Source organism: Artemia franciscana, chromosome 21 (genome assembly GCF_032884065.1).
Source record: "Artemia franciscana chromosome 21, ASM3288406v1, whole genome shotgun sequence".
Taxonomy (NCBI): domain Eukaryota; kingdom Metazoa; phylum Arthropoda; class Branchiopoda; order Anostraca; family Artemiidae; genus Artemia; species Artemia franciscana.
The window spans coordinates 23,604,559-23,628,772 of NC_088883.1; the positions used below are offsets into that span (position 1 = coordinate 23,604,559).

The 24,214-nt window shown below is 34.6% G+C and overlaps 1 protein-coding gene across 1 annotated transcript in view; it reads right to left on the reverse strand.

Annotated features, from left to right (window-relative positions):
• Window positions 1-1,802: 1,802 nt before the first annotated feature.
• Window positions 1,803-24,214, reverse strand: part of LOC136040709 (uncharacterized) — a 51,667-nt gene continuing 29,255 nt past the window's right edge. Inside the window, exons 5-7 of the mRNA XM_065725012.1 lie at window positions 11,572-11,714; window positions 5,816-5,966; window positions 1,803-2,165 (exon numbers count right to left, since the gene is read on the reverse strand). Coding sequence (XP_065581084.1) covers window positions 1,866-2,165; window positions 5,816-5,966; window positions 11,572-11,714 — 594 coding nt within the window. The 3' untranslated portion in view covers window positions 1,803-1,865. The remainder of the gene's footprint in view (window positions 2,166-5,815; window positions 5,967-11,571; window positions 11,715-24,214) is intronic.

Here is a 24,214-nt window from a genome sequence, read left to right on the forward strand (position 1 = left end):
ACCGTTCGGTGTTAATGTTTTTGGTCGTATCAGATGAAACAGCTTCAAAAGATTGAAATATACACCATTTTCAGCATCACAAAAAAAAATCCATGAAATAAACTGTAAAATACGGTGGTTGTGGAGTCGACTGGCATCCTAGTTTAGATGATTTTGCCATGGAGACAAAATATTGGCTGCCCTTATGTCAAAACCTAGTATCCAGACAAAAATTTGAATTTGAGCTACTGGCAAAATTTATTATCATCGCATTTTATCTCGTTCGAAAAAAAAATTCAGTATTTTGTCAGAATAACTATATTGTTAAGAAAACCTAAATATACAGACACTAGGTTTTGGCAGAGGACAGCCAATGTGCGCGTAGCCGTGCACGTTGTTTTGAAGGAAAAGAATATTTCCAAAATTCGTTTCCTACCCATATTTAGAGCCAAAAACATATTTAGAGCTGGTTGAATTTTGAAATTAACATAAGATAGTTTTGGTACGTTTTTGTAGCTAAGATAATCCCTTATCAAATGTTTGTATATAACTTTACTATTTATAATAAATAATACAGACCAGCAACTATGGCTAGAACTTAAAATTACCAGTAACAATACTACCACTCAGGACAATAAAGGATTAGATGCAGGGTTGCCATCCCTAGTGATATATCACTATTTCTAGTGATATTTTATATTGCTAAAACAAAAAAAATCACCCAATCAGCACCTAAATTACTATATTATTGAAGAAAATCACTCAATCAACCAAAAAAAAAAAAAACTAAAATCTAGTGGTTTTTTTTTCACGGCTGGCAAAAACCCATTTAAACAATTTGATTTCCTTTTCATTGTACTTGGTACTTTATTATTCAGTGAATATTTGACATATTCCCTTCAACCATTCGAAAATGAAAAAAACATGAAATATATTCAAAATATATCCAACATATATAAAAAATATTTCAATAGAACATAAAATACATTTATCATATAAATGTAAGTGCAATTCGCCATTACCAAAGGGGTTGTCATTAAATCCGCCACGGTATCTAAAAAACAGCAAAAACAGTATGGTTCTATTTTCTTTCGTTCATTACTTTTTTTTTGTCAGAAACTGCTTTGTTAAGTCCTAAATTCAATTTAGTCTGTATGCAACGATGCCAGTAGTAAATGTAGAAACACTAGCATAACATCAATGTCTCGATATAGTCCTTATTGACCAATCACATTTCACAACCTCTTATATAAGCAGCACTGACTGGTCCCAAGTGCTGACGTTTAACTACGCACACATGAGGACGAGGGTCTGACATAATCCATTATTACTGAAGAAGAAACCAGAAAGGGGGGTCCCTTTTAAAAACCCACCTGTTTCAAACCATATTAGTTACTGTGTGTAATTGTAAACCAGTAAAATGCGCGAAAAGTTAAATTCCATCTGGTTTGGTTGTCCTGTGTAAAATCTTTTAAACATTAAATTAAAAAAGCTAAAAGATTTTTAGTCACGAGATCTTTAACTTATAAATTCTCTTTTTCTTTGAGTCTGAAACAAGGGCAGATTCATGATTTTGTTCAGGGGGAGGGGTGAGAGTACAAAAAGCTTCAAAGTTTGCCAGTAGGGTAGGAGTATGAGGTTAAAAACTGTACAATACCTTTGCTCGGGCTGCAGATTAATTTCTTAAAGCTTTATTCATCTAGCCAAATAATTTTCAAAGGTTCATAAAATATCAGGTTAGGGGAAGGGGAAGGAGATCAGAAGAGAGGAAGGGAGTTACTTAAAAACAGGGGTGGTCGGCCAGACCCTAACTTGGACTGAAGTTTCATTCAAAAATTTAATTTACCAAGAATAACAGCTTTTTTAAATAACAAAAAGTCAATACATCAAATTTTACCAAAAATTTTATTCTGCTTTTTTTTTACAAATCTGACACCTAAAGTTACACCAAATAAGACACAAAAACATACAATCTCATTAGTTGGGGGAAGTCTCTTCCTCAACAGTGCTGTAATAACATCCTTAATTTTATCATGAAGCGCCGGGAATCGCATCATGTCTGTCTGTATTTCAGTGCCGCAATGCTGAACGATGCGCTGCAGTTCTTCATGGACTAACTCAACACATCTGAGGGACGGCTCCTCTAGTTTTCTGATCTGGCGCTGGACTAGCAATTCGAATGCTATCTAAAAAAGATAATATAAACATATGCAGTTTAATACCCCTTTTTCCCCCAACTAAAGGCTATAATAAAGAGATGGATACTGAAAAAAATCCCACAGAACCCCTGGTCGTATCCAGAATTTTCTACAACAAAAAATAACTTTGAACGCATCAAAAATTTGTTCATATTTATTTTTGTTACCAGTTTTACGAACCGGACAAACATTTCGAGGCGTGGGGGGGGGGGGTTCAAACCCCCTAGCCCCCCTGGATACGGCCTTGATAAAATCCCTCCAGAGCTATTGCTGGCACACAGAGCGTCGATACGACGCTTCAGCTACCTGGGTCTGTTACAGCGATAAATTAAAGTTCTAAAGCGATAAAGAAACAAAAGGGAATTAGACCAGAATAAGGAAAAGACAAACCAAAAGGACGCGGATATTTCGCCTGTATAAAACAAGGCGTCATCAATCCTAAGGAAAAAAAAATCTGAAATAAACCATGAAACCTAAAATCAAAGAAAATCTAAAACCAAAGAAATGAAAAACCAACCAATTGGTCTTTATTTCTTGTATTGTTGGTTTGTTTTCTAAAGCTAAGACTAAAACTATGACTAACAGCTTTCTAAAACTGTATACCTAAAGCTAAGAAATAACAAACACACCAATTGGGTTTTTATTTCTGGTTTTATTGGTTTGTTTTTTTATATTTTAGTTTTAGATTTGATGTAATTTTAGGTTTTAATAGATTATTTTGGATTTTATCTTTGTTTTTCGTCTACATTTAGCGTTGAAGACACCTTGTTACATACAAGAGAAATATCTGCGTTGTGTTAGTTTGTCTTTTTTTTCTGCTGGCTGTAGTCCCGTTTCTTTCCTTCATCTTGAGGTTTTTTCTTTTTTTCTTCGTTTTTTTTTTTACAGAGATAAGTGGCAACCTTGAGGCAGCGGGTATCGCCCCTTGGACCCCGTACTGACAAACAGAGCATTAATTGACAGTGATACCAAAAAGCAGGATCAAAGGAAAATCTACGAAATGGAAATTTCAAAACAGTGGACAAAACTGAAAAAAAATATATCAAATTTATACATTTTTAACATATATTTAAGGGGCATTATCCCCGGAAAGCAAAGAAACAAGAATAAGATAGGAATTTAGAAGATCCTTAGATCTTCCCTCAACAAAATAACAAACAAGCTACAAAATTTTTTTCTAAGCAAAACACGGCTTATCTTGTTAGTAAGGTTGAATCGTATTCCAAACTCAATTTGGCATTAAGAATTCCCAGATCTAGCATATACGGTCTCGATTTTATAGGAAAATTGACAAACAAAAGCACACAAATGATAAAAAAAATAATTACAGCTTCTCTTCCTTTCATCAACGCGATAAGAATAGAAAATACATTTTTCAGTTAAATATAGCTATCTCACTTTGTAAGGTCGATTCGTATCCCTAATTCAATTTGATATTTATAATTCCAGCCTTAGACTCTTCCACAGTCGTCTCAGTCTCAAGCCTCACACTCTTCTTTGGCTAAACTTAGAATATCGAAAGTTTTCTTCTTCTTCTTTATTGAACTGGGGACGAATGTCCAAATGGTTGGACATCCAGAAAAGAGAACGTCGTATTTAAAAAAATACGACAAGCCCATTATTGAATTCTTTGCAGGTTTATGCATTGATTCATTTTTATGAGAAAACACAAGATTGAAGCTGTCCACAGCCCAAAGGGCGTATCCAAGGAGACGCTGAGAGTACGATTTCGTAAAGCTATCTGCCTTATCTACTTGCAAGCAAATTTTACTCGGTAAGGTACTTCGCATATCATTACTGTAATCATCAAATTTTAATCAGAAACTAACTCTTTAATTTTTAATAAGAAAAAGGAAATATACATTTTGTAAGCAATAAACTGAAATTTACAATCTTCTCTAAGGGAGGTGCTGGCCTCTCTTGCACTCAGGGCAAAATCTTGATTAGCACCCCAAACCTGTCCCCCGAACAATTTTTAGGCCAAATTTTAACAAAATTTTCACAAAATGAATTGATAATTAATTTTTCATTTACTATTCAAATTATTATTATTTAATTATTTACAAAAAAATTTATTAATTATTTAATATTTATTATTTTGATTTATCAACTGTACCCTCAACTCTATTTTGATAAAAATAAAAACTTAAAAATTAACAAATTGATTATAACTGTTAGAATATTTATTTAAAATTTTGCACCTTTAAAATTTCGGCAACCCAGGAATATGCCCCTTCTGTACCTCCCCTAAAACCGCCTCTTCTCTTCTCTAAAACAGAAGAGTCTTTGACAATATGTTTGCACTAGCAATGACAGAGCAAATCAATATTGACTATATTTTACCAAAAATACTACAAAATTTATTTTTTGCATTTCAGAGAAGAGAAACGATAATTAGTCCTATTCAAACACGAGCTACAATTGGTTTCATGAAGGCATAAATGACACTACCGAATGTCAGACAATAGTAGAAATGAGGTTTAGTTCCATATTTGCGTACATCACTTATTTATTGAGACGTGAGCTATTCAACGTTGTTTAGAGGAGGAGTTAACTGAACTCCTCTCAACTTTCCAACGTTCTCTATTCAACGTTTTTTCAAGGAGACATTTACTGAGCTCCTTTCATCGTTCTCTATTCAACATTTTTTTCTGAAAATTTCCTGAAATTAATATTTTTCCGTAAAAAAATTACTGAAAAACAACTAAGGTTCCCAAGAGAAAACTAAAAAAATGTCTACATTCATACAAAGGCAAGGCCATATCGAGTATTTTTGTCCAGGGTGGGGGTATTCATTTTTATTTTTTACAGAATATAACAGAAATTTGTTTAAGTATTTTTGTTACTTTTTTTACGAATGGAAAAAAATAATCGAGCGATAGGGGCATCAAACCGGGTAGCCCCCCCCCGGAAAAATGGTAATAAAATAATATTTATTCATTGAAATGAATACATGGTAAGATTGTTGACACATCACCAGGATACCAACAAGCACCGATATTTTTGGTGTCATATCGAGGATCGGCAATGATATGTTTGGTCCAGAGTAGCCACTATACTATTCGATAAGTGCTATTAAATTATTATTAAATTATAAATTATTATATTATTAAATTAAAAACAAGTGATTTACTATATGAAAAGTGTGGAAAGTAAGAATTGTGCAATTACAGTGGATATTCGAGGCTATAGCACTGAGTGGCACGTAAATCTTCTCATTTACATGCCACTATATATATATATATATATATATATATATATATATATATATATATATATATATATATATATATATATATATATATATATATATATATATATATATATATATATATATATATATATATATATATATATATATATATATATATATATATATATATAAATTCTTTGTTTCGTCAATCACAATAAGAATTATTAATTTCTAAATCGTGATCGCGTCTTTCTCGAGGCAAATACGAGATTCACACTCCCAGCTGAAGAAACTAGTTCTATTTTTTAAACAGAATAAACAGTTTACACCGAAACATTTTTAAGCCAAATTTAGCGGTTGTTTTGAGCAAACCTAGCAAAAAAAAAATCTGTGAAATTTTAATGAATGAGAAATTAGCTAAAAAGAAAATAAAAGGCTGGCTTACTTCAGGAACAAATATGGCAGGACGTGGGCCGCTTGAATTTCTGATTGCAGTTAATATATCAAACTGGGTCAGACCAGAGAGGGCGTTAATGCAATCTAATGTCTTACCGAATGTCTCATGGAATATATAGGAGATTCTGGCTCCTCCAAACCTTAAACAAATAAATAAAAAGATTAAATTTTAAAAGAAATCGTTCAAGTAGGCAAAATGTATGGCGAGCAACTTGCCCCCCCCCCCCTTCTCATCTCTTTAGCGTCACTGCTTGCGTAAAATTTGTACGATCGTAATTGTTTTTTAACAGCTTTGCAAAATATATTCGTAATATAGCTTGTAACAATGCTTGTATGCGTGTTGTATGGGTCGTAAGCTTTGTTATCAGGCTCCAGATTTACATTTTATTTGGGTACTGTTGCTAAAGTGCTATCGCGTTAGTGATTAGCTTTGATATGGTGCGCATTTGGCGATAAAGGCTTAACAGAAAGCCGTTCGTCCCTGAATGGAATGCCAGAAGGTAATGAAAGATTTAAGCGAAATTAGAACTTCCTGGGAGGGTGTAAAGAGAAGAGTTTTCAAAATTGGGATGGAGGAGGAGCATCCGTAGCCGTGTTGCCTCAGGCGGTTTGGTGCTACAGAGTTCGTTAGTGATGGCAGTAGTAGTAAGGTACGCGGTTTCTTCCGTTTTCAAAAATCACTAAGAAACTGGCAAATTTATTAAAAAAATTACAGTATATTCCTTATGTTCAGAGATCTTTTGTATATTGATCATACTTATTGAATTACGGTACCACTTAGAACCTGATAGTAAAAAAGTCCTTGGCCGAAAAAAACTTCACAAGATTTGATTCAAATGACGAGCCTTTAAATGCCGAACGTAAAGCCTTCAAATTCTAAGCCTTTCTAATTATCCCATAGGTAGAACTTAGGTGGTAACTAGAGCCATATCCAGGATTTTCGCTCGGGAGGGGTTATTTTTTTCGGGGGGGGGGGGTTACGCAATACAAATTTTTGAAAATGCATTTAAAAAAGCTTGTACGTATTTTTCAAGTGCACCCGATGTAGTTTTCAACATGTTTGTTACCTGAACAGATACCATATAATACAAAGCGAACATACCTCAAGGTTTCTTCTGACTGAAAATAATTTTTAGAATACGTCCTCTGTAGTTCTCAATAGATACCATATAATACAAAAAAAAAATCTCAGATTTATTTTAACTAAAAATAACTTGTTAAGTGTATCAAATATAGTTATCCCTTAACTTATTACCAAAATAGATACCATACAATATTAAGAAAACACGCCTCACGGTTGCTTTTGACTGAAAATAATTTTTAGAGTGCATCCAACATAGTATTTAATAGACTTATTACCTGAATAGATACCATATAATATAAAAAAAAACACCCCTCTAATTGATTTTTACTGAAAAAATCTTTCAAAGTGCATCCAATAAAGTTTTTCGTGGATTTGTTACCTGAAGAGATATCATAAAATAAAGAAAAATCATTACAATAAACAAGCAAACAGCCACCAGGCTCCTAATAAGAATATTAAAAATCGACCAGGTGTAGGAGAAGCAGACCGGTTTTGCCAGTTAATCAGCAAATAATCAGTTTTACCAGCTTCAAACACCTTGGGAAATACCTGCTGGCAGCAGGGAGGAAAACGCGCTAGGAGTTTGCGAAAACGCGTGCTACCTTTAGTCTACAGAATTTAAGAAAAAACGGTATAGTTTAAATAAAACTGTGATGACCTAGGGGTTTATGTAAATTCTTTCAAATAAATGTAGCATTTAATTTGTGCTATATTACAATACCCAACTGAAATTACACGAGATACCATATGGTGTAACAGAGACAATCTTTTGTCATTTCTGTGTACTTATTCAAAGTATTTACAATAATTGCATTATTTTGGAGGTTACTAAGATGTGTTTAATTATTGTTATTAATTTTTTTTGTGATTTTGTTTTGTTTTGTCATTTGTTTAAGTTTGGCATTGTATTTAATTGAACTTTTTTTTCCGTTGATTAAGGCTCCTGGACGTGGAGTTGAAGTATTCAAATTTTTATTATTTAAAGTTTTTTTTTTTTGCTCAACTGATTTATTTAAATTAAACCCTTTTTTTCTCTCTTAAATTCTGTAAATGGAAAGGCAGTGTGGTCTAAAAAATTATTTAACTTTAGTCTATTATATAGCAATGCTTCTATGTGTTTCAATGCTAAGCATCTTTTGGAGTGGCTTTATATATTCGATGATTTTAACCAAATAGCAAAAGTAACATGACGTACGCTATTGTCTGTACAAAATTCTTTATTATTATTATAATAATTAGTATATTATCATTACTGTAATTATTATTGTGCTGTTATTATTATCATGTTACTTTATTATTATGCTATTAATCCTGCGTTCGTATTATAATATCATTATTATGTTTATTTAAGTTATTATTAATACTAGGATTATCATTATTATTATAATTAGTAGTACAATTATCAATATTGTAATTATTATTGCTATAATGTTATTACAATTCTGATACTTTATCATTATGTTATAAATTCTTTATTATGAAATAGTTCGGAATGAACTGTAAGTAAGGAACGACTTTACCCAATAGTAACGGAAACTCTTATTGAATCAGAGTTCAAAGTGTATACAGCTGGCTTAAATCGGATATTTTATGACTTTATTCAATCAGTAAGCTCTTTTTACCTCAGAAATTGTGAAATATTTCAAAGATATGCTATAAGCCTGTTTTTTTAATAGCATACGGTCAGTTGAACTCTATTTTGGATATTGTAATATCCTCTCCTGGATTATTAATGACGATAACCTAGTCCCACCCACAGACTTCTCTCTTGCTGTGTCCTATCGTTTCATTTAACCCCAAGATGACGGGCGAGAAACTGATTTGGAATGCAGAGCAAAATTTCTTGTTTCGAGCAAGAAAAGCGGGGATTGCTTGTATTGATATTGCGATAACTGCTTGTGAATTTTTTTGCCACTGATTTGATACTTGAAGCCAAAAAATTGTTGTCAACTGAAGCTGCTGTTTCTACACGTGCTAAAAATAGACAAAGATGATTGACAACGTCGGAGATACGATTAAATGTCTTTATCTCCGTGACGAACGTAAAGTAGTCCTACTCCGTTTTGTCATTTTTGAAATTGATGAGGTACCTGTAGTGCCCGGTGAACCAACTGCTACACTTACTCAAAAAATAAATGAGTTATGCCTAAGCTTAAATCATCTAGTTGATTCTGAAATGCTTGGGGCTAATCTTGGTTTGTCACATAACAGGTCGTCCCAGGCTTCAAATCCGACCTATACAGTACTCTTGAAGAGCCCACCAAAAATTCTTGACGACCCCGTATCGCGAAGACTTTCTTAGTAAAATTTGTGGCAACAGTAGTGATCGTATTATTGCATTAAAGCCCCGCAAGGATGCTTGGCGGCTTATTTTGTCTGATAAAGATGCTGCTCAACTAGTAGCCCAAGCTCTCAACGATCATGATCAATCTTTGAATGCCAAAGTGAAAAACCCATCATATTTTGGAATCGTTCACCGGACCCCTGAAATCCTTACATCTGATGATCTTATTCAGCTAGTAGCAAACTGCTCTGAAGCTAAGCAGCTAGATAGAACACGCTCCTTTCGACCCCAATTTGCTGAAAAGGCCCATCTCAAACAATCCTCTCGTGAAAGTTTATTTGTTGGATATGAGCACCTACCTATTACCGAGTTCACGTTTCTACATATGCAATGTTATAACTGTCAACAATTCGGTCACGTCGCGGAATTGTGTAAGAATCCTCCGAAATGTGCAAGATGTTCTGGTGATCATCCAAAAGCTAATAACAATCCGTGCAAGAAACCAACGAAATGCAGCTTATGTGGCTCAGCTGATAACACTTCATAAGCGTTTAGGTGTCCCGTCAAAAAGGCTATAATTAACAAATGACTGTCTCTACGATCCGCATTTCTTCCTGGAACATTAATGGTAGTGTTTTTTTACGAAGCGAGCTCTTGCAGAAAAATTCACTCAACATGAAATAAGTTTTAATCTTTTTGTTTTTGTTCTATGTTCTACCGTTGTTTTTTCTTTTCTGTTTTATTTGTTTTAGAAATGGGGCTATGCCAAGCTGGGGGTGGGTGGTACGTGATGAATCCTAGTTTAATGGTATCTTGAATTTGCCTAAATCTATCTCCGGTGACATCCTCTCATTGGGTGAGCGACTACTTCAGCTTCAAATAATCCAACTGATGTTCCTAGTTTAACAAATAATTCAATAGGTCAGTATGTTAAATTTACATCAAATTCCCGTTTTTCAGCTGTTAGTAAGTATATTTCAGATTTAGATGAGGTTTCCAAATGAAGTGGTAGTTTTTCTGTGCTTCAGCTAATGTTCAAGGTCTTTACTCTTCATTTGATGAGGTGAAACAAATGGTACACAGTGGCCAACCCGATTTTATTGGTCTTTGTGAGACTTTCCTCAATTCGAAAACTGAGTCTCTATTGCATCTCTTTGGATATAAGATGGAGTATCTGAACCACAGTAGGATGGCTAAAGGTGGCCTTGCTGTTTATGGATCGGAATATCTTCAGTACTCTGTAAGGCATGACATGTCAAGAAATGAAGAAGGGATTTTTGAATCCATGTTTATTGAGATTAAAACTCAAACTATACCACTGATTGTTGGTAATATATGCTCTATTCCCTCTTTCCTTCAGATTCCTATTGAGGTTTTGGAAGCAATCCGAGAACGTTCATATGAACTTGTCATTATGGATAACTTCAATATTAATTTGCGTGACCTGAGGTCATCTTCTTCTTTGGATTTTCTCTCAGTTATGCTTGCCTGTGGCACATTACCCTCAGCATACATTCCAACTTGCATAACTGATCCTACTGCTTCTTTGCTTGATAATATTTTTTTATCGTTGTCTTGGTGCAAAATTCTGTATCGATTAGTGACGTTTCAGACCATTTACCTATTTTTTCCAGTATGATTTGTCTTTTTCTCCTTACCTATGAGGCACCAGGGAGCTGGTTTTTCGTCTTTAAAATTTAATAACCAGGCGGCTCTTCTTAGATCGCGGTTGGCAGATCATTCGTGGGGTATTTTTGAAAATCAATCTGATGTAGAGTTATTTTTTAATTCTTTTCATGACTCTTTGAAAGAAATTATATTGGATACTTGTTATGAATCCCAGTTTAATTAGTGATCAAAGAGAAGAACCCCTTTGAATTCTTGGATGACACCTGGACTCCTTAGGAGCTGGAGGAAAAAACTTTTGGAAGGCTTACAGGTCCCATAGGTTGTTATTATATAATAACAATAAAACATTTTAAATCATTTGCTACCAAAGGGGGATATAAATAAAAAGTCTTGAAACATCCGCTACCGCATGAGGATAACAATAAAACGTTTTGAATCATTTGCTTGAGTCCGAACTTTGGTGAATTCAATGTAAGCGTACCTAGAATTTAAACTTGCTTTGCAAATGAAAAGAAAAACTTTCTATGTTAGATTACCGAAAGTCATTGAATGAGGAAAACTGTCTATTTGATTTCTCTTTCAAACAAGATTCACGAACTTGACGCTTTTTCTTTTTCAATAGTGAAGGGAAGGTAGGGTTTTATGACCTGTGTTTTATTTCTTCACATCTACTTTTTCTAGGCGATTGGACCTGACACAAAAAATGGCCAGGTATCTAAACAAAAGATTTTTGCATTTATCTACTTACAACTCGCTAGTTTCAATATTTTTGCCAGTACCATCAATGGCTGAGCAATATGCAGACGAAAATTTTGTGATGATTTGAAGAAGCGTCTGTTTCTTGTCAACGATATCTTCACCAAGCGAATTCAGTAATGATTGGAATCTTTTCTAAAACAGAAAAAAAGAATATAAAATTAGTAAGTATTACAATTTATAAATTTGGCTTCTTACGAGACACGGTGGCTCTTTCCTAGGTTTCCTGATATTCCCTTTAGATACAAGGATATGCTTGCTAGAATATAACTATGGATAGGTAGAATATAATTTGTAATAAGTAACTATAACTAGGATATAACTTGCTAGGATGATAGAATACAAATAAAACCTTCCCTACCTGATTTTCCTATTAAAGCGCTTGAAATTTTTATATTTCAGTTTGTTTTCTAATAATATTTTCGACTGCTTAGCAATAACAGTTTTAACTTTGCGTGACGCACGACACTTTCTGATCTTATCGGTCGATTATCCGATGTCAATCTACCAATCTATCGTACAATCTTACGACAGATCCTGGTTATCTGTTGGTCCCTGTTATGTAACGTTTGTCCAGAAATGTGCAATTTACTGAATGCTCTTGAACTGATAGACTATTGGTCTGTATCAAGTCCGTATCCACGGGTTACCTGATTTAAACACCTTTCCGAAATTTGTGTCTGACTCATAAGAACGTGACACAAACGTATATAAACAAGTTTTGATGCGTTTATGAACAGTTTTCTGTAAAGCCCCCAACCCAAACTAAATCCTTGATACGTTCTTAGTGTGTATTGTCTTATGGGTTAATGGAAAAGAAAACAAAATCACGTTATCTGCATATAAATATGTTGATGTATATGATTGTGTTATGTAAGTAAGCGTATATTCACACAATAAGCTTGCAAAAAGGTCAAAATAAATGAATTAAACAAATTAAAAAGGAAAGGTAGAGGGGAAAAAGAAGTGAGGAGAGAACTAGCTGTATAGGCATAAGAGGTGGTTGGTTAGCTCTTTCTTAAATTGTCCATAAGAATGGCATAGCCGAATTTTAACTCGTAGGGAATTCTATATGGAGGCACAGCATAAAACTAGATTGAAATCTAATCTTATGTTTTTGGTTTTATGAATGAAAATATCGCTGTCATTTCTAAGAGAATAAGAAACACAAGATTCATGTCGTAGCTCAGAATTAAAAGATATAATTTTTTGAAAAGGTTAGGGAGGATTCCATGAAAATACTTAAAAATGAAACAAGAGGAAAGAAAGATGGGATTGATCATCCAATAAATTCATACTGATCTGGTCTGTCACCTTAGACACTAATTGGTTTCTTATACATTTTGAAAACAGGGAAGGTAAAAGAAGAGAACGTTGATAGCCATACTGTAGAGGAGTAGTACATATGAGGTTGAATGAGAGAGTGAAAGAGGATCTTTATTATTGAACTAGGGAAACAATGACGAAGCTTCCGAAGAATTTCTAGGTTTCTGCAGAGCTTAAGGTTTCACGAGAGCACAGTGATTTTTGAAAGTAAGATTTTCGTACAATAGAATACCCAGGAATCGAACGAGTCTATCAGGGGGATGAGTTTCACCACCATGAGTGGTAGAAATAGTTTGAACCAAAAGACAAAAGTACCTGATCTGGAAAAAATAAGTAGACTAGCTTTAGCTAGATTTAAGGCAAGGCGATTTGCACCGAACCAAGAAAAAGTTCTTTCTAGAACAGAATCCACTTTCTTGACAAGGGAAGATTCCTTAATTTCTGAATACAAAAAACTACTTTCACCTGTAAATGCAAATAGCACTGGGTCTTGAGTTGCCTCATAATGTGGAACAAAATTGTGATCACAAATACTACAACAACCTTGTTTAGTTTGTTCAGATAAAGCAATAAAAAGATCATTGATGAATATAAGGAATAAAACAGGTCCTAAGGCAACAAACAGGTAAAACAGAACAAAACCTTTGAGGGACACCAAAATCAACACTGAACTAACCTTGAAGCTTAGGGTCAATACTGATAGACCTTTCAGATAAATAATTTTCAAACCAGTGATAACTGTTTCCCCGTATCCCTATCTGTTCCACTTTGGAGAGAAGGATAGTACGTGGGATGCTGTCCGCTAGTGGAATGACTAATGGAGAATTGTTGCCATTCAAATGTGGCATATTTACAAAGAAAGAAACACCATAGCATTCCAAACTTCAGAACAAATATATAATATAACGAAAAGCATAAAACACATAAAATGCACACAATTATTTTTTTTAGTGAAATGAATCTCAAGTTTTATTTTAATATAAAAAATTTTTGAAACTCACTCTCCAACTCAATCAACAATTTTTGGCAATAACGCTTCGATTTATTAGAAAATTTACAAACAATTGTTACTATTTCTGTCAACTTGCAAAAACACATTTCTCAGTTTAATTGCTATTAAGAAACTATTGTCGGGACGGTGGAAACACGCCGTATATGCAGCAACATGACAAAGTGGAACAGAATTTCTAGACAAAAATCAAGCGTCACTAGTGCTATCTAGTGTCACTTTTCCGTACTAAATTGCAAATTAATCATGCGCCTTCATTAACTGAAGTGCCAGCATTGAAAATATGGAATTGAATAGAATTGGCAATAACCAAGCTCCAAACTTAATTAAATCTAAATTTATATTTTTAGTCGGGACGGTGGAAACACGCCGTATATGCAGTAACATGGCAAAGCGGAACAGAATTTCTAGACAAAAATCAAGCGTCACTAGTACCCTCTAGTGTCACTCTTCCGTACTAAATTGCAAATTAACCCTGCGCCTTCATTAACTGACATGCCAGCAATGAAAATATGGAGTTGAATAGAATTGGCAACGGAATTGGCCATAATCAAGCTCTAAACTTAATTAAATCTAAATTTATATTTTTAGTCGCGACGGTGGAAACACGCAGTATATGCAGTAACATGACAAAGCGGAACAGAATTTCTAGATAAAAATCAAGCGTCACTAGTACCATCTACTGTCACTCTTCCGTACTAAATTGCAAATTAACCCCCCGCCTTCATCAACTGAAATGCTAGCAATGAAAATATGGAATAGAATAGAATTAGCAATAACCAAGCTCTAAACTTAACTAAATCTAAATTTATTTTTTTAGTCGGGACGGTGGAAACACGCAGTATATGTAGTAACATGAAAAAGCGGAACAGAATTTCTAAACAAAAATCAAGCTTCACTAGTACCATCTTCTGTCACTCTTCCGTACTAAGTTGCAAATTAACCCCCCGCCTTCATCAACTGAAATGCTAGCAATGAAAATATGGAACTGGATAGAATTGGCAATAACCAAGCTCTAAACTTAATTAAATCTAAATTTACATTTTTAATTTTGTTTTAGAATCAACAAGCTATCTGTGACAGGTCCCTAGAAACCAAGATGACTGCTCAAAAATATTAATAAGAGTTAAATTTTTTAATTCCACCTAGAGTGAATTGTATAGTCGTACAATGCATGCATTTTTCAATTTCTCAGTTGAAAAGTTCAGAAACTGTCAGTGATTCATTGTAACACAAGGACTAGTGTTACCAACCCAGTACAACTGCACCGTTTTTGGAACAATTAAGAGATCCTGGAGCAAGTTTCGGTAGCCTATAGTTGGATTGTATTTACCTGGTCAAGTTTTACTTTTTCAAAACTTTGGAACCTCTCTCAGTCAGCTCTTATGGATGTAAGCAAAATAAAATGGGCATTCGTAGAACGAAGGAAAAAAAGAAATCTCCACAAATATTTAACTAAATATTGTGCATTGAAACACTGCTCGAAATTATTTTCTAGCAGAAGATGCAGATTCTAACAGAAAAAAAGGTGTTTTCAGTTCATTCTAGTTTTTCAGTTATTCTCTGAAACTGAAATTCACGTTGAATACTACAAAAGATCTACAAAGAATCTTTTATAGTACAATTTTGGTAAAAAAAAAAAACGGCGAAATTCCTCACAAAGCTTGACAACACTGTCAAGGACTCGTAGAAAATAGAAGATAAAACAGCCTTGCATCTCGTGTTTTTTTTAAGAAAACACAGCATATAAGACGGGAGAAGACACTCAGTCGTCAAAATATTAAGTCCAAGTCACAACCATGATTAGGGGGACCTCAATTATCAGCCATAATCATTATCAACCAATCACAATTTGTTTTCTCTTTTATAAGCACCCCTGATTAGTCCAACGTAGCGATGGTTAGACATTGATGTCTAGCTCAGCTCGCGTTTGAACGCCGCTTAAGCAGAATATAATCTGGATCCACGCCTGACTCTAAGACATATTGCAAATGGCTTCGAGATATGAGATAACAAGTCTGGAGATATCATAACGCGACAAGAATCACCTTTCAAAACATCTAGATAAGAAACTACACAATATAAAGTAAGACAAAATAGCAGACACAAAAAAGAAAAAAATATCTTCAACGAAGGATTATTTACTTTTTATGGTCTAGAAGATGACAGTATCAGAAATGAAATAAAAATAATCAATATTATAATCTTCAATAGACAATTTTGTTTAAGAAGGTTTAAAGACCCGAAGTGATCGGGTCTCTAATGACAGCTCGGACTTAGCCCCAATACCCAGTATTGCCACGCAGAGACAATCCACCCAGTGATGTTAATTCACAAAATTTATGGGGGATATAATTTCAATATCTAATGGGGGGGGGGGGGTAAATTAAAAAATTTATATATAATATCTCTTGACTTCCGGGACCTAGTGGTCGATGTTCCCACTCATGAAAGTGGAAGTATACTAGACCTCATACTAACGAATCTTGAGGTGTTTTATGAACCACCAGTTTCCCTCGGACCACTCGCTAAGTCAGACCACAACGTTCTCTGGTGGAAACCAAAGAGTAGAAATAATATACCAAAACCAAAAAAGGTTAAAATAGTTTATAGACCCGTCAGTGAAAGCTCCATTCAAACATTTGGCAGGTGGATCGCTAACTTTGACTTTGATCCAATTTGTGTTATAACAAATATTGATGAAAAGGTCGAGACATTATACTCGATTCCGCAGCAAATGTGCCATGAATTTTTTTCAGTTAAAGAACGCACGATATGTGAGACGGATAAGCCGTGGTTAGATACTAATATAAAAAAAAATGATCAAAGAACGATGCAAACTCCATGCTGCAGGAGACATACTGAATGCAAACAAATAAGAAACAAAGTCGTCTCAGCCCTCCGAGCTTCCAGAAAAAGATATGTACGGGAAAAAATAGCACCACTCCTCAAGTCAGATTCTCATAAGTGGCATGACGCAGTAAAACGGCTTAGTGGGAAAAAGAAAGGAAACGAAATACGAATTAATAACCCAGACGATAGTCTGATAAAAGCCTCGGAAGTCAACGAATTCTTTACTCAGATTTGCACTACCCACGCAACCGTAAGTGATGAACAAATGTGTGACATAATTAACACCTAAGTTCTGATAAAATCGTAGAGGTGTCAGAAATGGCAGTTCACTATGCAATTGGACGACTACGTAACAACTGTGCCTCATACCCAGGTGAACTCCCCGTGAAATTACTGAAAGAGTACTCACCTTTCTTAGCCAAGCCTATTGCATCAGTGATAAACCAATGTTTTTCAGAACAATCATTTCCGAAGATGTGGAAAGCTGCATATGTCTGTGTTATACCGAAAGTCAAGACACCCGAGTCCTATGACCAACTGAGACCAATATCGATAACTCCTAACTTAGCAAAAGTAGCTGAAGGTTTTATCTACCGTTGTTTGTTAGAACAAATTGCTCCTGCGATCGATCCGTACCAATATGGTTGCATACGAGGCATTAGCACTTCAATATATCTAGTGCAAATGTATCACTTAATCGTCCAGTGGTTGGACACTTCTAATAGTACTGTCGACTTATTTCTGGCGGACTACCGAAAAGCATTCGACCTTATCAAACACATGACTGCATTCACAAATCTGAAAGAAATGGGAGCTAAAACACAAATACTACTATTAGTGAGAGAATTTTTACAAGGGAGACAGCAATCAGTTTACCCTTTGTTTGCAGAAGATCCCTACTCTGAGTGGTCAGAATTAACCTGTGGATGCCCCCAAGGAACGAAATTAGCTACTCTTTTATTTCTTGCCGTTATCAACCCTATCCTTGCAGAATTTGAAGAGCGTTTCAAGTTTGTTGATGACTTATCTGCACTTCTCAAATATATAGTCGAAAATGCAGTAACAAAGCAGCAGTCTGACCCGACTTTCTTCACAGACTTCATCAACCAGTGTAAGTCGAATAGTCTACAAGTGAATGAACAGAAATCAAAAGTTTTACGATTTAATCCACTCAAGCGGGATATCACTATCCCAGATGCTCTGTTTCCAATTGTTTCCTCTGCAACAATCCTAAGCGTAACATTTACAAGTGACTGCTCGTTTAAGCTGCATGTAGACAATATTGTGCACAAGGTTCACTATTCAATCCAGAGTTTAACAAGTGTGCGCAGGTTAGGCTTCTCTGATCGTCAGCTCCTGCTGGCGTATACAACCTACATCAGGCCTTTCCTCGAGTATTGCTGTCCCGTTTGGGGTCCCCAAACTCAGAACATAGCTTACATGACAGATGAACTAGAACATGTCCAAAGACGCGCTACTAGAATAATACTTGAACCCAGTTTCAGCAGCTACGAAAGTGCCCTTGAGCTCTTGAATTTGCCCACCTTATTCGATCGAAGACATGAGCTAATAATGAAATTTGGGAAATCACTATTAACAAACGAGAAGCACCGATCCATACTTCCACCATCCGCATCAATCAGCAGACATACTAGGCATTACAACAAACTAGAGCCAGTCAAGTGCCGTACGAACAGATTTGCAAACTCCTTTGTACCATATTTCGTAAGAACATTTAACAAGTGTTAATTGTAATTTTGTGATTGTAAAAGTAGCGTAATTTAGCGTTCATTTTTGAGTGCTACGATAGCTATTTAAATAAACGAATACGAAAAATACGAATACGAATATCTTTGTTTTACGCTTATTTTTAGCGTAAGTGGTGATAGAGCCCCTCCCATTACAACAATCTTTTTAATATTGTATTGGCATGCTACCGGCACAGAGCAGAAAAAGCGGGGACAGAGCATGCCAACAGACATCTTCTTCAAACGTAAAATTTTTCCCTAGACATCAATGTCTAGGGATACCCTGATTGTCTATGCTTATGTATACTTTGTACTAATGTATTCTTTAGACAGTTTTATATGAACATTCGCTTTCAGCCATTTTATGTTTTTGATGTCAAGTTATTTTCCCTTTTTTTCAATTTACTGGGCTTCTATTTTATTCGTCGTTTTTTTACAATGAAATGCAAATTCCATCAATCTGGGCTTGTGATAGTCAATTTTTTGGAATAAATATTTTATTAACTAATTATTAACCAATCATAATTTTCATCCTCTTTAATAAGCAATCTGATTGATCCATTATGTTGCCTAAAAATTAATTATAAGCTAAGCAAACGTTTGGAAGGGGGTTTAATCCAATTACCTTCAAATCAGGTAGGCATTTCCGAATGTGATGCAATAAAAGTCTATTCAACGTCTTAGATAAGTGGGGTGTCCCATTTTGGCTTGCAAGCGTCAGATACTTCCGCTGAAGGAACAATGCCTCATCCTTCAAAACTTCTTATTATTTACAATACCCTGTTGGGACCGATTCACCACGCCGATTATGCCTAACTTCACCGGAATAACCCTTCCACAGAGAACGTCCATTGCGTCAGTTCCTTAAAAATAAATTTATATACGACGACTTCCTACATTCCCATTTTCGGCATTTCACAGAAAAACAGTAGGGTTTTGTGGAATATGGGCAAGTTTCTTAAGGCCCATTCATAATGAAATTTTGACCCCCCTCCCTGCTTCCGAAATGTTTGTCCAATTCGTAAAATGTAACATAAATAAATTTTGGATGGGTTTTTTAAAGTTTTTTGTACCCCCCTCCCTCAAAAAAGAAATTCTTTTGTAAAAACACCCTAAAAAAAATCCTGGATACGTCCCTGATTTATATATATATATATATATATATATATATATATATATATATATATATATATATATATATATATATATATATATATATATATATATATATATATATATATATATATATATATATATATATATATATATATATATATATATATATTATATATATATATTTATATATATATATGTATATATATATATATATATATATATTTATATATATATATATATATATATATATATATATATATATATATATATATATACATATATATATATATATATATATATATATATATATATATATATATATATATATATATATATATATATATATATATATATATATATATATGTTGCATGTCTGAAATCTAGTTAATGTCGACATTCATCGGTGAATCTTCAAAATTCCCTTTTCTGTGTTTCGATTGCAGGACCAGTAGTATGGAATTCTTTACCAATGAGTATAAGGTTATCAGAAAATGTTGGCCAGTTTAAGAGTAGACTGAAGAATCACCTTCTGGGAAGATATTAAGTAAATAATATAAATGGGATGGTTTATTGTCTTGTTTTTTAAGTGTGATTTTTTTTTCTTATCTTTCCCCACTTTTTTGTCTCATTTCATTTCATTTTTTTTTAATGTTGTCGGTATTGTTGTTCATTGAATGTTTATTAGCCACTACAAACAAGTCTTTGACTTTCGAAAGTGGATGATGTGGTTCTCTTGTATACTTATGATACGTATAATAAAAGTGTCTCTGTCTCTCTGATTCAATTAGTTATGCGAGTCAGCTTTTTCAGTCTTATGCAACCTATGATGATAAAAGTTAAAGTTAGGTTAGATTATGTCAGTTTATACAAGGTTAGGTTAAGCTAGATTAGGATTAAGCTAACCTAAGCCAACCTAACCTCGTCTAACCAAACCTAACCTAATGTGTCAGCATCAAACCTTGCTTTATATTGAAAAAATTGACTGGCAGCATTGACTAAATCCAAGGAGAGAAAAAAAAGTATTTCGGACATTCACCAGTGAATGTCAACATTAACCAATTTGTGGACATTCACCCTGTATATAGCACTGTAGTTTAAATAACGCTGATCATTCCCTCACAATAAAAGAAGCTTGAGAGAGGAAGAAGAGGAAGTGAGATTTCAGGTTGGGAGAATTTGAGAACAGAAACGGAGACAGAAACAGAAACGAACATAGGAGGAAGAGAAGAAGAGATAGAGAAACAAGAGAAAATGCAAACTAAACAAGCTTTTATCTATTACAATTACAATACAAAGACAAATGAAAATGGCTGAAAAAAAAAAAAAAAATAAATGAAGAGAAAAATCGAAAGTGAAATTTAGATTAGCACTTTTCGGAATTGATTTTCATTTATTCTTAGCATTTAAAGCACTGACGACTCTCTGGAGTCGTCAAAATCAGGAGGCAAAAAGAACATCTATAAACTATTCATTCGGTAAAAAACAAGAAAAAAAGAGGGGAGCAGTGGGGAGAGATTGGGGATTACTGACAGCATGAAAATGAGGAAAGAAACGGAGATTGGGGCGAAGGAGGAAAATAGGAGCAGCTAAAGATACAGCAGAAAATGTAGCTGATGTTTTCTTCCTATCACAATTAAAGAAACAAAACAAAACAAAAAACGAAATACTTGAAGAAAAATATCAAAAAGAACATTTACACTAACACTGTTTGGAATGGATTTGCGTTTATTTTTAGGGTTAAAAAACACTGCAACTCTCCTTCTGTGCAATTGGAGGCTAAAATAGGTTATTAACAGGGTGAGAATGAGGAGAAAAACGGATCTTGAGACACAGGAGTAAAAGAGAAGGAGCTAGAGAAACAAGAGAAAACGCAAACTAACGAAACAATTTCCTATTATGATTACAATAATAGTAAATAATAATAAATCAAACAAAAATATGAAACAATAATAATACAGATAATAAAAAATAACATAAACCATAAACCAAAACAATAATAATAAATAAACAGTTCCCCCTGGGCCATCTATGGTGCATGGGGTATCAAATGATGTTTCATGAGAATATATTAGACCGACGGGACCTTCTCCGTCAGTCCTGCGGTAGCCAGGATAGACTCTGGGTCCTGATTTGCCACTGTGTTACCCTCAAGCTATATTAAAAAAAAAAATCCCGAAGATTTTTGATGAACACGGTTCAGGATGGATTGTTGAAGCGAGTTTCAATTCACAGTAACAAAGTGGCTGAGGTTGACCATGGAACAACTAGAAATAACTCTGTTGAGCAGCCTATATAATGACATATATATAATGATATAATGACAGGCTATATAGACACCAGTTGCGCAAACATTTTTCAAAGCAACACATAGCTATCGTCGCGACAATAATTGGCGCTGCGTCAAAACCAACCACTCTCGCAGCTGGAAACTGGATTTCGAACACAGCTGTAGGTCACAACATAAATTTCTGTTTTCACTCCCGGAATAGAGCCAAGATCTTTCCGAACTGATTGGCTGTGGGAGCACTGGAGGTTAACACATAGTCTAAAGATGTGTGTTGAAATCCCTCTATGGGCAAGATACGACTCCACGCAACTGGTGTCTACACAAGCTCTGCTGTTGAGAGGAAAAATAAGGTATACATCCAAGGAGACATCGACGGTGTCAACAGCGAGTGACATCTACCATGCGCAATACGTGACCTAAACACAAATAAGCAGCAAGTCTCACAAAAAATTATATTATCTCTTAATATAATTTTAACCACAGTTGAGTGTCATAGCTACAGTGTTAGAAATCAGTCAATTTAGGAGACCGCAGGTGATATCAACGCATTCTAGTTTTTCTATACGTATGTGCGGACTGTGATTCCGGAGAGTGTGTGTGATGTGGTCTGGAGACAATCCTCCGTATGCTGCTATAAACTACCTGAGATACTACGAATTATGGCACCCTTTATTGGCCCTGCACAGTTTCTTTTTGGCTATCTCTCGTGCAATTTATGGTTATATATTTTTTTTCTAATGAGCCTATACTATATAGAACCCCTCCCCTTTATGACAATAGTGTTATAGAATCACGAAAAGATGTTGAGATGAGTCTTGTGTTTAGAGGTATAGATATATCACTGTTAAATTATGCCAATGATATACTAAATTTAAGCCGTTCTTTTGGGATGATAGAGAAGAACTTCGATGTTCTAAGCAACACTTATTCCGAATTAAACCTGTCTTTTAACAAAAGTAACAGCGAAATTGTTGTTTTCAACCGTCAAAGCTCAGATGACGTTCCTGATATCCGACTTGGAAATTGTGTCGTGAGACCAGCGCCTAGTTTAGCTTACCTCGGGCTCCCAATCGGTTGTGATGTGAGATCTACAAGATCACTGCTAGTTGAACATTTGACCAGCAAGATCCAAAAATCTTTTGGTCTACTTATATCTGCCAAGGCAAATTATAATAGACATATCAGAGCAAGGCTTTTCAATGCGCTGGTGCAGCCACACGTTATTGGTCTTTCCCCGTTTTGGGCTCTATTAACCGATCGAAACAAACGTACCATCCGGTCATGCTTTTATCGATTTTGTAAGTTCTTGTTAGGCCTACCACTCTGGACTAGAGACTCTTGGATTAGTGAAAGATATAATTTCATTAGTGAAATTATATTTTCTCTTGTCATTTATGTATATTATAGGATAAGTGTTTAGTTTTTTAGTCGTTTTATTAATTTAGTTTGCTTGTTCTATCCTCGATTGGGATATCTTTGTGGGTTAATAATAAATGATGAACATGATGAATACGAAATATGAGTGGCGGTCTATACTGTTTGTAAATACTTCTAATTGTCAATGCAGCTTTACTTCTTCTGTTCTACTGATCTGTTAGTCTATTTTATTATACTGCTTTTCTTTGTTATATTAGCTTTGTTGTGCTTGCCATTGTTGGCACTCAAAACGTCGGGGGAAAGGCTCCACTCTCGCGTAACCACACCTTTCAAGCGACAAATTGATACGTGTTTTTGTTCGGTTTATAACCGCAAGTTAGATAATCAAATATAGTGAAGCCTATCATCTTTGAGGGCTATCTGAATCCGTAAAAGAATAATAATTTTTATAGGCCAAGGAAAAAGTGTCAACATTTTTGTCTGTCACTCCCCGTATCAGCTCTTCAAATAACAAAGTGGACAGATAAGATACAGATGGAATTCGTAGATTCCTGATTTACTGAGGTCATCATATTAAAAAGAAAAAACTGGATCGTATTGCGTAGGTGGATCCTTATCAGATTAATAATAGAAACACAATAGTGCATAAGAATTTATAGGTGATGAGAGACGCCGAAAAATTTTCGATTCCAATCCCAACTCCATCTCAATCCGATCTCCAATTCCAAAATATCTAGCTTTTTTTTACGTTTTTTGCCATCACTAACAATTGCATTACCTAACCAAGAAGGTTTTATCTGAAAAGTAGCTAGAGTCTCTCGCAGTTACTTCCCTGACAAGGCTGTTCAACCCTGTTACAATTTCCACCCAAAGTTACTATAATCATTCCAAAACAAAAACCACGAAGAAGAGAGAAACG